The sequence below is a fragment of the Leopardus geoffroyi genome, chromosome A2 (genome assembly GCF_018350155.1).
Source record: "Leopardus geoffroyi isolate Oge1 chromosome A2, O.geoffroyi_Oge1_pat1.0, whole genome shotgun sequence".
NCBI lineage: Eukaryota > Metazoa > Chordata > Mammalia > Carnivora > Felidae > Leopardus > Leopardus geoffroyi.
Window position 1 is genome coordinate 164244196 of NC_059331.1, and position 15825 is coordinate 164260020.

The window sequence follows — 15825 nt, forward strand, 5'->3', positions numbered from 1 at the left end:
GCTGTCCCTTCTCCCTCCATGTACTCCTCTGGGCTGACTTAATATAGTGCAGTATTTCCTCATCTGGTGGGAAAGAACCTCAATTCTGAACTGATAGCCTCCCACAGGCAGCGCACCTGCTCCCGGGGAGACCTGTGGGCTTCCCATGATCCAGAGACTAAAGAGACAGCACCTGGCAGGACAGGTCACCAGGACTGGGTGTAGCACCTCTGTGCTGACCGGCCAGGGGCTGTGGCATACCTGTATCTACTCCCGAGGCCGTAGCTAACGCCTGTATGGTGACAGTACCCAGATCTGTATTTTGCTAGGTTAGACTCTCTCAGGAGTTCTGGTTAGGGTCAATGTAGCCATCATTTAAGGGACACCTCCTATGTGAGGCTCTGCCACATGCTGGGCATTCGGAAGAAGGCACAACCCTCGCCCATTCGTTCATTCGTTCGTTCACTCAACAATACTGAGAACCCGTTATGCGCAAAGGGCTGTGCCTTGTGTGCATTGCAGCCTCATGCAGTGCAAACGTGGCTTCCGATGGCTTGGAGCTTCCATTCTGTTGAAGTAGAGAGAGATGATTAGGTTGTTTTTTTTTTATTTTTTATTTTTTTAATGTTTATTTATTTTTGAGAGACAGAGAGAGACAGCATGAGCAGGAGAGGGCAGAGAGAGAGAGAGAGAGAGAGGGAGACCCAGAATCCGAAGCCAGCCCCAGGCTCTGAGCTGTCAGCACAGAGCCCGACGTGGGGCTCGAACCCACGAGCCGTGAGATCATGACCTGAGCCGAAGTCAGACGCTCAACTGACTGAGCCACCCAGGCGCCCCGATGATCAGGTATTTTTGATACATACAGTGGAGGAGAAGTACAGGGTACCAAGAGATCATATGAGAGGGGAATCTAGACTTGTGTTGAGGGAGGTGTGTGTCTTAGATGGCCTTCCCTGCAGAAATGGCATGTTTAAGTCACGGGGTAAAGGAGAAAAATACGTTTCCTTTGTTTAACAAGTGCTCATCTGTGTGACACGCACGGCTCTGAAATCTTGCACATATCAACTCAGTCTTCATAATAAACCTGTGAGGTGGGTGCCACCAGGATCTCCTACTTACAGGGGGAAACTGGGGCTCTGAGCGCTCCAGAAACTTGGCTCAATTCCCAGAACTGGAGGTATATGCCCCAAGCTTATTCTGTCCTGCTTTCCACTATCTACTCAACGGCAGGCCTGGAGACCTCACCAGCTCGGTTCTATTCTAAGTCATTTCTGGAAGGCTCCAAAGCTCTGAATTTGTTTTAGCTGCCCTGACCTCAGTGTTACCGTCACTCGGGAAAGTGGGGATTGGCTGGGTGCCCACGGAGCTGCAGCTTGACCCCCAGCCTCGGGATGGTAGTAACCAGGCTTCAGATCTGCACTTTGGTTTCCTGGTGGACTGGAGGCTGGCCTCCAATTGTCCCCAACAGCCTGCGTGGCTTGGCACTCCACCCTGGTGGCCCCAGGTGCGGGCAAGGTACACTGCTCTGGACCTGGGACCCTGCCATTGACTCCATGGGTTTCCCCAAGGCCCTGTTTCTTTTCTCCCTTCCCCTTCTCAGTAACCTCATCCTCGTCGTGCCTCAATGACTACATGCCAGTGACATAGTTCTAGCTCCTTCCCAGGTCCTTCTGTGTCAGAAGCTTGTGCATCTCACTGCCTACAGGTTACTCTCCTGTAGGATGAGTGTCCCATAGGCATCCTAACCCCAATGTTTCAAAAAGAGAGCTCTTTCTACTCCCTCAAACCCATTCTTCCTCCCATGGTCCTTTCCTCTTCGGGTGGATAATGTGATGCCCTCTACCCACCCGCAACCATCCAGCCCCCGGGAGTACTTTCTTGGTCTCCAATCTCCCTTTCATGCCCCACTTTCCGTCATCACGTGTGGTTAGATCTAGGTCTAAATCATCACTCATCTCTGTCCACTTTGCTTCTTCCTACCAGCCACAGTCCATAGTTACAGCTTTGATGTAATTATTCAGAAACGCTTTTTAAAAAAATTTTTTAAACGTTTATTCATTTTTGAGAGACAGAGAGAGACAGAGTGTGAGCCAGGGGAGGGGCAGAGAGAGAGGAACAGAGCGTGAGCAGGGGTGGGGCAAAGAGAGAGGGAGACACAGAATCCCAAGCAGGCTCTGGGCTCCGAGCTGTCAGCAGAGTCCAACGCAGGGCAAAATCCTAGAAACTCACAAACCACCAAAACTGAAACAAGAAGAAATAGAAAATTTGAACAGACCCAAAACCAGCAAAGAAACTGAATCAGTAATCAAAAGTCTCCCAACAAACAAGAGTCCTGGGCTGGATGGCTTCCCAGGAGAATTCTACCAGACATTTAAAGAAGAGTTAATACCCATTCTTCTCAAACTGTTCCAAAAACACAAACAAAAAAATAGAAATGGGAGGAAACTTCCAAACTCATTCTATGAAGCCAGCATTGCCTTGACTCCAAAACCAGACAAAGACCTCACTGAAAAGGAGCATTACAGGCCAACACCCCTGATGAACATGGATACAGAAATTCTCAATGATATTAGCAAATTGAATTTAACAGTACATTAAAATTATTATTCACCATGATCAAGTGGGGTTTATTCCTGGGATGCAGGGCTGGTTCAATATCCACAAATCCATCAACATGATACACCACGTTAATAAAAGAAAGGAGGGGCACTGGGGGGCTCAGTAGGTTGAGCATCCAACTTTGGCTCAGGTCATGATCTCACAGCCTGTGAGTTTAAGCCCCACATCAGGCTCTGTGCTGACAGCTCAGAGCTTGGAGCCACTTCAGATTCTGTGTCTCCCTCTCTCTCTCTCTCTGTCCCTTCCCCACTCGTGCCCACTCTCTTTCTTTCAAAAATAAATCGTAAAAAAAAAAAAAAAAAGAAGAAAGGATAAGAACTATATGATCCATCAATAGATGCAGGCAAAGCATTTGACAAAATACAGCATCCAGTCTTGATAAAAACCCTCAACAAAATAGAGATAGAGGGAATATACCTCAACATCATAAAGCCATATATGAAAGACCCACAGCTAATATCATCCTCAATGGGGAAAAACAGAGCCTTTCCCCTACAGTAAAGAACAAGACAAGGATGTCCACTCTCACTATTACTATTTAAGATAGTACTGAAAGTCTTACCCTCAGCAATCAGACAACAAAAAGAAATAAAAGGCATCCAAATCAGCAAGGAAGAAGTCAAACCTTCACTATTTGCAGACAACATGATACTCTCTGTAGAAAACCCAAAAGACTCCACCAAAAAATTGCTAGAATACACTAATTGAGCTAAGTGTCAGGATATAAAATCAATGTGCAGAAATCTGTTGCATTTCTATACACCAATAATAAAGCAGCAGAACAAGAAATTAAGGAATAGATCCCATTTGCACCAAAAACCATGGGAGACGTAGGAATAAACCTAACTAAAGAGAGAAAAGATCTATACTCTGAAAACCATAGAACACTTAGGAAAGAAATTGAAGAAGACACAAATAAATGGAAAAGCATCCCATGCTCATGGATTGGAAGAACAAACATTGTTAAAATGTCGATACAATGTCTAAGCAATCTACATATTTAATGCAATTCCCATCAAAATACCACCAGTGATGTCTTTCAGGGCTCCAACAAACAACCCCCAAATTTGTATGGGCTCACAAAAGACCTTGAAGAGTCAAAGCAATCCTGAAAAAGAAAAAACCGGAGGCATCACAATTCCAGATTTCAAGCAACATTACGAAGATGTAGTCATCAAGACAGTATGTTACTGGCACAAAAACAGACACATAGATCAATGGAACAGAACAGAAAACCTAGAAATGGACCCACAACTATATGATCAACTAATATTAGACAAAACAGCAGAGAATATCCAATGATAAAAGACAGTCTCTTTGACAAATGGTGTTGGGAAAACTGGACGGCAATGTGCAGAGGAGTGAACCTGGACCACTTCCTTACACCATACACAAAAATTAAATTCAAAACGGATGAAAGATCAAACTCAACACCCAAAAAACAAACAATCCAGTGAAGAAATAGGCAAAAGACATGAATAGATACTTCTCCAAAGAAGACATCCAGATGGCCAACCAACACAAAAAATGCTCAACATCACTCATCATCAGGGAAATACAAATCAAAAACACACTGAGATACCGCCTCACACCTGTCAGAAGGGCTAATGTTAACAACTCGGGCAACGACAGATGTTGGCGAGGATGCGGAGAAAGAGGATCTCTTTGGCACTGCTGGTGAATGCAAACTGGTGCAGCCAACTCTGGAAAATAGTATGGAGGTTCCTCAAAAAATTAAAAATAGAACTATCCTATGACCCAGCAATTGCACTACTAGGATTTATCCACGGGATACAGGTGTGCTGTTTCGAAGGGATGCAGGCACCCCCATGTTTATAGCAGCACTATCGACAATAGCCAAAGTATGGAAAGAGCCCAAATGTCCATCGATGGATGAATGGATAAAGAAGATGTGGTATATATCTATACAATAGAGTATTACTCGGCAATCAAAAAGAATGAAATCTTGCCGTTTCCAACTACGTGGATGGAACTAGGGGGTTTTATGCTAAGCGAAATTAGTCAGAGAAAGACAAATATCATGTGACTTCTCTCATATGAAGGCTTTAAGATCCAAAACAGATGAACATAAGGGAAGGGAAGCAAAAATAATATAAAAACAGGGAGGGGGACAAAACATAAAAGACTCTTAAATATAGAGAACAAACAGAGGGTTGCTGGAGGGATTGTGGGAGGGGGGATGGTCTAAATGGGTAAGGGGCATTAAGGAATCTACTCCTGAAATCATTGTTGCACTGTATGCTAACTAACTTGGATGTAAATTTAAAAAACATATTAAGGGGCGCCTGGGTGGCGCAGTCGGTTGGGCATCCGACTTCAGCCAGGTCACGATCTCGCGGTCCGGGAGTTCGAGCCCCGCGTCAGGCTCTGGGCTGATGGCTCAGAGCCTGGAGCCTGTTTCCGATTCTGTGTCTCCCTCTCTCTCTGCCCCTCCCCCATTCATGCTCTGTCTCTCTCTGTCCCAAAAATAAATAAACGTTGAAAAAAAAATTAAAAAAAAAATACGGTCAATATTGATCGTATAGATTAAAAAAACATATTAAATAAAAATACCAAAAAAAAAATGATGAAAGACCTAAATGTGAGACCAGAAACCATCAAAATCCTAGAGGAGAACACAGGCAGCAACCTCTTTGACGTTGGCTGGAGTAACTTCTTGCTAGACACGTCACCAAAGGCAAGGGGGAAAAAAGCAGACGTGAACTACTGGGACCTCATCAAGATCAAAAAGCTTCTGCACAGTGAAGGAAACAATGAACAAAACTAAAAGGCAGCCTACAGAATGGGAGGAGATATTTGCAAATGACATATTGGAAAAAGGGTTAGTATCCAAAATAAAGAACTTATCAAATGCAACACCCAAAAAACAAATAACCCAGTTAATAAATGGGCAGAAGACATGGATAGATGGTTTTCCAAAAAAGACATCTAGATGGCTAACAGACACATGAAAAGATGTTCAGTATCACTCATCAGTGAAATACAAATCAAAACCATGATGGGACACCACCTCACACCTGTCAGAATGGCTAAAATTAACAACACAAGAAATAACAGGTGTTGGTGAGGATGTGGAGAAAGGGGAACCCTCTTGCCCTATTGGTGGGAATTCAAGCTGGTGCAGCCACTCTGGAGAACAATGTGGAGGCTCCTCAAGAAACTAAAAATAGAACTATTCTAGGGGCGCCTGGGTGGCTCATTCGGTTAAGCATCTACTTCGACTCAGGTCATGATCTCATGGTTCGTGTGTTCGAGCCCTGCATCGGGCTCTGTGCTGACAACTCGGAGCCTGGAGCCTGTTTGGAATTCTGTCTCTGTCTCTCTCTCTCTCTCTCTCTCTCTCTCTCTGCCCCTCCCCTGCTCATGCTCTCTCTTGAAAAGAAAAAAGAAAAGAAAAGAAAAGAAAAGAAAAGAAAAGAAAAGAAAAGAAAAGAAAAGAAAAGAAAAGAAAAGAACTACTCTATGATTCAGCAATTGTACTGTTAGGAATTTACCCAAAGGTTACAAAAATACAGATTTGAACGGGTATATGCAGCCCAATGTTTATAGCAGTGCTATCAACAATAGCCAAACTATGGAGAGAGCCCAAATGTCCATTGACTGATGAATGGATAAAGAAGATGTGGTACACACACACACACACACACACACACACACACACACGATGGAATATTACTCAGCCATCAAAAGTAATGAAATTTTACCATTTGCAATGACGTGGATGGAGCTAGAATGTATTATGCTAAGCAAAATAAGTCAATGAGAGAAAGACAAATACCATATGATTTCACTCATGTGGAATTTAAGAAACAAAACAGATGGACATATGGGGAAGGGGGGAAGAGAAGAGAGGGAAATAAATCACAAGAGACTCTTAATGATAGAGAACAAGCTGTGGGTTGACGGAGGGAGGTGGGTTGGAGATGGGCTAGATGGTGATAGGTACTCAGGAGGGCACTTGTTGGGATGAGCACTGGGTGTTGTACGTGAGTGATGAATTACTGAATTCTACTCCTGAAACCGATACTGCACTGGACGTTAACTAAAATTTAAATTAAAAACAATATGAAAAATAAAAACTCTAAACGCTTTACAAGTATCAAGTTATGTGATGCTCATAACAAGCCCGTGAGGTAGGTACTGTTATTCTCACTTTCCAGATGAGGAAACTGAGACACAAATGCATTGAGTAGAAGAACAAACACATGAGCCCTATGAAGGTTAGGCAACATTGCTATAGCTTCCTTCAATTTGATTTTCAAGAAAGGTTTTTGATGAAATTTTTACTCTTGTACCTCTTTTATCACTTTGATTACTTTGATTTTCTATTCTGCACTCATGGCCAGATTTCTTTTCCAATAAAGAGACATTTCGGGGCGCCTGGGTGGTTCAGTCGGTTGAGTGTTTGACTTCGGATCAGGTTGTGATCTCGTGGTTCGTGGGTTCAAGCCCCGCGTCGAGCTCTGTGCTGACAGCTCGCAGCCTGGAGCCTGCTTCAGATTCTGTGTCTCCGTCTCTCTCTGCCCCTTCCCTGCTCAGTGTCTCTTTCTCTCACGCTCTCACTCTCTCTCAAAAATAAACATTAAAAAATTTTTTTTAAACATTTCAAACATGTAAGAATATACCAAAAATAATAAACAGTGCTGTCTGCAGTCTAATTATTGAACAGATATTCATGATTTTCCAAATTTCGTTAGGTTCTCACTTGAAAAAAAAGAATAGGACATTATAGCCAGTAGCGGTTGACTTTGGCTGTATAACAAAGCATCCCCAAACAGTAGCTTAAATGAGCAACTATGTAGTTCTCAGCTTCAGATGAAAATGAGATCCAGAGAGGAAGGGTCTGATCATAAACATGGGGCAGATATGATAAAAGAACCTAATTCTTCAGAGTTCTGATCTAAGGGTTTTCCTAAGGAAAACGAATTCCATCGATATTTTTTCTCGACATTCTGAGGGGCTATTTCCGGCTATGTCTAACGACCTCTAGAGGTGAGGGGGTCATTACGTCTCATGTTATGTCAGAAGTTTCATTTTCTTAAAAATTTTTTAAATATTTATTTTTGAGAGACAGAGTGTGAGCGGGGGAGGGACAGAGAGAGAGGGAGACACAGAATCCCAACTAGGCTCCAGGCTCCGGGCTCTGAGCTGTCAGCACAGAGCCCAACGCAGAGCTTGAACCCACGAGCCATAAGATCATGACCTGAGCCGAAGTTGGATGCCCAACCGACTGAGCCACCCAGGCACCCCAGAAGTTTCATTTTCTTAAACAGAATCCCTTCTGACTACTCAAGTGATATGCGTCACCCTAAGTATTGCTCTCATAAGCCAGTCTATTTGTTTCAGTGAAAGCCTTATTTCCTAAATGATTAGATGGATTTTATTAAAAAGTGTCTATAAAGCTGGGATGTATGATCTTGATCAGTCAGAACAGTGATTCTCATTTTAATGTGACCAAAATCACCTGAAGACCAGGTTAAAATGCAAATCACTGGGCCCAGCCCCACAGTTCCTGATTCATTAGGGCTGGATGGGCCCGAGGCTTTTGCATTTTGAAGTTCCCGAGTGATAGGATGCTTTTAGTTGGCGAACCATGCAAGGATCACTGAATTAGAGTAAACTAGGAAGTCATGGCTAATATACTGTGAGATACGTAAGCAGTATGCACATGATTTATACTATAAGCGCATTCTTTGTGTTATTATTTATAATACTAAAAATTGGAAAGTACCAAAATATCCAAACAACACAAAAATTTTAAAATAACTTCATGTAACTTTTTAAAAATGTTTATTTTTGAGAGAGAGAGAGTGAGAGAGAGCGAGGGAAGGGCAGAGAAAGAGAGAATCCCAAGCAGGCTCCACACTGATATTGCAGAGCCCGATGTGGGGCTTGAACCCATGAACTGTGAGATCATGACCTGACCTGAAATCCAGAGTCGGATGCTTAACCGACTGAGCCACCCAGGCGCCCCATAACTTCACATAGCTTTAAGTGAAAAAACCACAAGTTATCTCAATGTTGTGTATACATGTGTGTAAGAACAGGGGACCTGGGTGAAACAGTGACCTACCAAGCGTTAGGACAAGAAGTGATCTTTATTTTCTTCTCTGTGCTTTTCTACATTTGCTGATTTTTCAATGGTCATAGTTTACTTTTGTGTAGTAAAGACTTTGTTAAAAATAAGCATTATAGGGGCGCCTGGGTGGCGCAGTCGGTTAAGCGTCCGACTTCAGCTCAGGTCACGATCTCGCGATCTCGTGGTCCGTGAGTTTGAGCCCCGCGTCGGGCTCTGGGCTGATGGCTCAGAGCCTGGAGCCTGCTTCCTATTCTGTGTCTCCCTCTCTCTCTGCTCCTCCCCCGTTCATGCTCTCTCTCTCTCTGTCTCAAAAATAAATAAACGTTAAAAAAAAAAAATTAAAAAAAAAAAGCATTACAAAGTGTGTTAAGTACAGAACACACGAATCATCGAATTTCGCCATTTCTCTCATTACCTGTTGACATCCAGCAATAGTTAATTATTCTCAGAGAATTCTTGAGGATACCTCAGGACAAAATAGCCCGCCACTTTTCCTACGTAAGCAGCCTCGGAACTGGTCACGTATGAGGGAGACAGAATCACTTAGCATTCGGAGTGTTGGCTCTGAGGCCAGACCTCCTGACCTTAAACTCTGCGTGGTGTCACTGGGCAAGCTTCTTCGCCAATATACGTATTCATTTCTTTACCCGTAAAATGGGGGTAGTCACCGGGCCTACATTATAGGGCTGTTAGGATTAAAGAAACAACTTAAGAAATGTTAGCTATTGCTATGGTTGTGAAAAAAAAATTCAGCAGTTGCCTTGTACAAGCACACATACGTCAATGTTGTCTGTTTTCGTCTAGATCTGGATGTGTGGAGGCCAACTCTTTGTACTCCCCTGCTCGCGGGTAGGACACATCGGTAAGCAGCGCTTTCCAAATCAACCTGAGTTTGCAGAAGCCATGACATATAACAGTCTCAGACTGGCGCACGTTTGGCTGGATGAATACAAGGTGAGGGAAATGTCTCTGATTTGGAAAGACGAGCAAGAATACAGAACGGGGCTTGGCACCCAGGAACCCGTTCCTGCCTTTCCAGATAACAAGTTTCCTTACATTTTTGGCACACCTTCAACCCCTCATCCACCTTCCCCAGACCCTATTCTCAATTAGTTCATTCGAACCCACTACACTTGAACATTCCTTTTTATTTCAATTGCTGGGGAAACTCAAGTTTCTCAGAAGTAAATTCATCAACCCAGGAAGTTTGGTTTGTTTGTTTGGCCCAGATCTATGTCCCTCCCGCCCCCCACCCTGTGGGATCCCCCCTCTGAAGCAAACATCTCCCGCTGTTCCCATCCCCACAGGCAATTCTTTAGATTCTCTTCCTCTGGTACCAAGTTCCCAAGGGTGCGGCTACTGTGGTCTGGACACCACGCGAGAGACTTCACTACCTCTCTTCTACCGACAGTCGATTTCTCTATCAAAGCCAGACCCGTTCATCTGCACGTCTCCCCAAGGCTGCAGCCCCTGGCCAGGACCTAAAAGGGTGCACACACAGAGAACATGTAGCCATGGCCCCATTTGAACTTGAAAGGTGTCCCTCCAGGATCCACGCACAAACATAGACAGCAGTAGCCCCAAGACCTCCTTTCAGATATATGGGGAGAAAAATGGGAGAACTTGCTGTGATATTATATGTCCTGGTTCCAATCTAATATTTCTTTATTATTTTAAATTATAAAAGGAATAATAGTCTTTTTTGAAAACGTCAATATTTCTACATGGCCGTTTAGATTGGCAAAAATGTCAAATGTCTGGTAGGACCAAGTACTGGCAAACACAGGAATTCTCAGACACGGCTGGTGGGAGTATTATTACAAACTCACTTTGGAAAACAGTTTGGCAAAGTCAAGTAAAGATCATGAGTATCCCATGACCCAGCAATTCCCTTCTGTGTGCACACCACACAGAAAGGCATGTCTTTGGGCAACCAGAAGACATGAACAAGAATGTTTAGAAACAGCATGGTGGATGTGAGCCCAAACAAAACACAGCCCAGCTGCTCATCAAGAGCAGAATGGATAAATGGGTTATATTTAGCTGATATAATTCTATACAGCCATGAAAATTACCCAACTGGAGATACACACACAACGGTACAGTAAATCTTAAATCTTGCTGGGGGTACCTGAGTGGCTCAGTCGGTAAAGCATCCAACTCTTGACCTTGACTCAGATCTCGATCTCATAGTCGTGAGTTTGAGCCCTGCACTGGACTGGGCGTGAGGCCTACAGGGGCGCCTGGGTGGCTCAGTCGGTTGAGCGTCCGACTTCGGCTCAGGTCATGATCTCGCGGTCTGTGAGTTCGAGCCCTGCGTCGGGCTCTGTGCTGACGGCTCGGAGCCTGGAGCCTGCTTCGGATCCTGTGTCTCCTCTCTCTCTGCCCCTCCCCGCTATTCTCTGTCTCTCTCTGTGTCAAAAATAAATACAATGTTAAAAAAAAAGTTTTTTTAAATAAATAAATTAAAACAGACATCATGGTGAACAAAAGCAGCCCAACGCAATATACTGATTTATTCCATGTCTATATGTTAAAAGTGAGTAAAATTAAGGCATACAATTTATGTATTCATAATTAGATAGCAAAGCTAAAAGGAAAGGAAAAGCAAAGACGTGAATACATAATCATGATAACATTTAAAGGTTTTTCATGTTTAAAAATATTTTTTTTTCTTAATGTTTACTTATTTTTGAGAGAGAGAAAGAGAGACACAGTGCAAGCAGGGGAGGGGCAGAGAGAGAGGGAGACACAGAACGGAGTTCTGCTTTCAAGGAGGCTTTGGTCTCTTTAGGAGAGCTCTTTGAATATAGGACAGACTGAATCCATTAGACTTTTGTACTCAGTACTATCTTAAATCCAGAGCGCGGAGAAGACTAACCAGGTGATAACAATGGCCAATGCTGATGTGACACCCTGTGTCAGCCTGCGTTTACCCAGTGCTCCGTACGTATTAAAGTGTTCAGTCCTCAGGGCAACCTCATGAGGGTAAGGGCAAAGGTCACATAATAAATGACAGAGCAAGAATTTGAACCCGGGCTGTCTCCCCCCACAGTCCATTTGCCCTAAGCCACTCCACCATCTCTCATTTCTGAAACCACGGAAGTGTTGATTGGGACCAGGGAGGGAGGGTTTTCCTTGGGTATTGAGAGAGCAAGAGAAAGGAGACACACAACAATAGGTGGCTGGGATTCTTGGGCTGCTAAGAAGCAGGACCCAACCTTCCTGGATCCCACTACACCACCTCCGTGTTGTGGTTCATCACCACACATCCTGCAAATATGTGCAGAGTGAGTGAATTCCAGGCACCACGTGGGTCTCTGCCCACACCGTATGGATGAAATTGGAAGATATTTTGTTCTGTTTTTGGGTTTGTTTGTTTTTTTTTTTAGTTCAGGTGATGAAAATATACACTGCTACGTTAGATACGATTTGATTACCAAAGATTTGTTTGGTTTTAATGAAATTACTCTCTATTTCCATTTAGGAGCAGTTTTTTTTACGAAGACCTGGCCTGAAATCTGTTGCCTATGGAAACATTAGCGAGCGTGTTGAGTTAAGGAAACGATTGGGTTGCAAATCATTTCAGTGGTATTTGGATAATGTCTTCCCAGAACTGGAGGCATCTGAGGGCAGCAGATGAAACACAAATAAATTATTTTCATTAAAAAAGGGTTAAAAAACCCCTATGTCTTCAACATAGAGGAGAAAAGTCCGGAACATCAAGAAATTGTGTGAAATGCAGTAAGAAATACAACCAGAGTGCTCTAGAATAAGAGTGCCTTTCTGTCTTGCTTTGATGATAGTGCTTAACCCTTCGTTACACGTCACTGAATTTCTGGGGTGGCAAAACCATGAACATCAGAAATATACGCTGTCACACAGTGCAAACTATCACACCATTGATTGAGGTGAAGTGTATTGTCTCTAGAATTTGCCCAACTCACTTGGTCCCGTTAGACCACAGGGGATGCTCCACTCTGGGAGGCTTTGTCCATTCCTACTCTAGAACTCAGAAAGACGTTCACAGAGAGCCGTGGTTGACACGTGCCAACGTTGGCTCGACTGTGTCTAGATCCTTTTGTTGCTGCTAGTGTCGATTTTGGTGCTGATTTCTTGCTTGCTTGGGATCCTGAGTTCCAGATGTCCCGTCCACTTGCCTTGGTGGCCCAGTCCAGTCCTGTAGACCAGTCTTGTTGTCTGTGGCTGTCAGTCCCTTTGTCACTTGGAGACAGTCCCCCTGCCTTGCTTCTGGTTTTGCCTTGTTCATATTTCTCCCCTCCTATGGCTCTGGCCTACAGTTGTCCTAACACTTCTTGCATTCTGCACTTTGTTGATGATTGATTTTCTGACTCAGACCTGTTTAGCTGGGATTGGGGGAAGGAGTGGCTAGGCTCCCTATCTACCCTGTGTGAACACATTCCCGAATGTCTAAAGTACTTCTCTTGGGTTAGAGGGATGGCTGTTGTGTTCACCCTGGTGAAGGTGGCTAGAGAGGGGAAACGTATTTGATTCACAAAGACAAGGAGAAAATGAGGGGAAGAACACACTGAAAGGAATAAAAGGACTGGGGGAGACTTAGGGTGGGATCACTAAACCTAGCTTACGTTGAAGAAAATAGAAGCTAGTTTTTACAGCAGGAAACAACTTATCTATTGTGCTCAATTAATAATTGAGTGGTTGGTTATCTAGGGCTAGGTATCCTTCTAAGTGAGGGAGCAGGAAAACATCTCTCCCTTCCTGGAACTTGTATTGTTTGGGATAATCTATATAATGTGAAGACGAAAGAACCAGCGTATAATCTCTTTATACATATGTATTTTAGCAAGATACTCTATAAAATCTATTGATAGATAGACATCGGGAGACCTGGGCTCAGATATTACAGATGGCCAGGGTATCTTGATTGAGACTTTAAAAAGTCAATCTGGCAATACAAAATAAGCACCACATTACGATTTTGTTCTTGGCCCATTTTTATACCATCTCTGCCTCTAGAAAGCAATAGAAATGATTATAATAAACCCATGAGTCTATTAAAATTAGTGTAAAGGACAAAACAGAAATCTTTAACAGGAGAAAAGAATTCTAGTATAAATACTAGAGAGTAAATATAAGAGTATCATCTTGAAATAACTTTTTCTAGTTTTGAAATTTGAGAATAATTGTTTTCTTTGGTAAGCATAACAGAGGATGCTATAAATTCCATCTTTGCCCCCCCCCAAAAAAATGTTCTTAGAGTCATAAAACTAATATTGTCTTAGTTTTCTAATTTAAATGTTGGTTCAGGTCCTACATAATGTGGACTGGTCTTAGAAATGATGTAGTGTGTTGCTTAAACAAGTTCTTTTGAATACTGTTTCAGTGGACTCTGGAATAAAAACCAGAACCAACATCCAAGGGCCCATGGGTGGCTCAGTTGGTTAAGTATCTGACTCTTGGATTTAGGCTCAAGTCGTGATCTCACGGTTGTGAGATCGAGCCCCAGATTGGGCTCCACCATGGGCATGGACCCTGCTCACATTTCTCACTGTCCCTCTTCCTCTGCCCCTTCTCCACTTGTGCGCGCTCTCTCTCTCTCGCGCGCGCACGCGTTCTCTCTCTCAAAACAACAAAACCAAAATACAAAAAACCCAACATCGAAGTATTTTGTGTGACTGAAAGGAAATCTACATTAGCCTGTAGGTGGCAACTTTTTATTTCAGGTGGAAACTTAAAAATCTGATTTATGTTCTGGAGCTAATTGAGGAATATTTGCTAACCCCCTCAAAGCTTTTCTCAAAACACAGTTTTTGGTATGATCAAATGCTCAGACAAGCCCTAAAGTTAGCCTGGGAGTTCTGTGGCTAAAGCATACATCTAGGAGTTTATCCTAACATACACCTGCGTGAAAATTGAGCTCCCATTATGTTCCATACTCTGTGGTAAGTACTCTTCCTTGATTATCTCATTTCACTCACACAGCTTTTGTAAAATAGGCCCTACTGTCATTCCCATTTCATAGACGAGAAAACCAAGGTTAGATTTGTCCAGGGTTGGGTTGCCAGTGTTAGCAAATAAAAATGCAGGATGCTCTGTATTTGAAATTTGAATTACGGATATGCAACATTTTGCTGTATTTCACATATTCCACGGAACATACTTATACTAAAACATTGTTGTTTCTCCGAAATCACATTTCAGGTCATCGTGGATTTCATCTGGTAACTTCATCTAGGGGCAAACTAACACAGCCCATACACTAGCAGGATCCGCCCAGTCTCTGAGACTCTGGGTTGAACCACATTACACTGCAAAGAGCATTTTAGTGTCATTCTTCACAACGGTAAAACTGGAGCTCTCCCCAAACCTCAAATGCTAGAAGTATACCCTTATACATCAATTTGCTAGACTAGGATATACACCCACTCAAACCCTTTAAAACAACAGCTAGGAAAAAAAAAAATCCGTTGAAGACCCATCAGAATGGCACACATTTAAACATCTGACGCTATCAAAGGTCGGGAGAAGGTGGAGTAACGGAAGCTCTCTGGCACTGACCGTTCCCTACGGCGCCGATTTCAAACTTAGGTTGTATGTGAATCACGCGGAGATCTTGGTAAAATGCACTTCCCTTCCTAGGTAGGTCCGCACGGGGCTGAAGATTCAGCAGTTGTAACAAGCCCCCGGCGACACTGGCGGCGCTGCGGCCAAGGTCGCACGGGAGCCCCGCACCCCTGCACTCCTCCCACCGGCGCGTGCGGTCTGTCTCCCCACGGCTTCTCGGGGGCGTGCACCGCAAAGCCTTCACACTTGAACCCACGTGTCTTTTATCACAACGGAGCTTGAACATCGTTTAAAACGTATAAGCCCACTTGTCCTTAACGAGGCCTTTTTATACGAGAAGAAACCCGAAGGCCGCCCGTCACAGACCCTCAAGGCTGTGGCCCAAACCCCAGCCTCGACAGCGCCCGGCACCTCGCCGCGGCCGCTGGGCGCCCACGCCGGGCGAGCCGGGTGACGTCACTCCCGCGCGCGCGGGGGGCGGGGCCTTCCGTCACGTGGCCCCAGGGGCACGCGCGCTCGGGCCGAGACTGCGGCGCGGGCACTGGGCGAGCCCGCGGCCGCCAGAGCGCCCGGTGCAGCGT

General features: G+C 44.0%; 1 protein-coding gene across 7 annotated transcripts in view; it reads left to right on the forward strand.

Annotated features, from left to right (window-relative positions):
* Nucleotides 1–12476, forward strand: part of GALNTL5 (polypeptide N-acetylgalactosaminyltransferase like 5) — a 57815-nt gene extending 45339 nt beyond the window's left edge. For 6 of the 7 annotated variants that reach the window (XM_045496250.1, XM_045496251.1, XM_045496255.1 and 3 more), the window contains 2 exons: nt 9503–9652; nt 12186–12476. In XM_045496250.1, coding sequence (XP_045352206.1) covers nt 9503–9652; nt 12186–12341 — 306 coding nt within the window. In that variant the 3' untranslated portion in view covers nt 12342–12476. The remainder of the gene's footprint in view (nt 1–9502; nt 9653–12185) is intronic. The other variant, XM_045496254.1, reaches the window with a different exon arrangement.
* The last annotated feature ends 3349 nt before the right edge of the window (nt 12477–15825 follow it).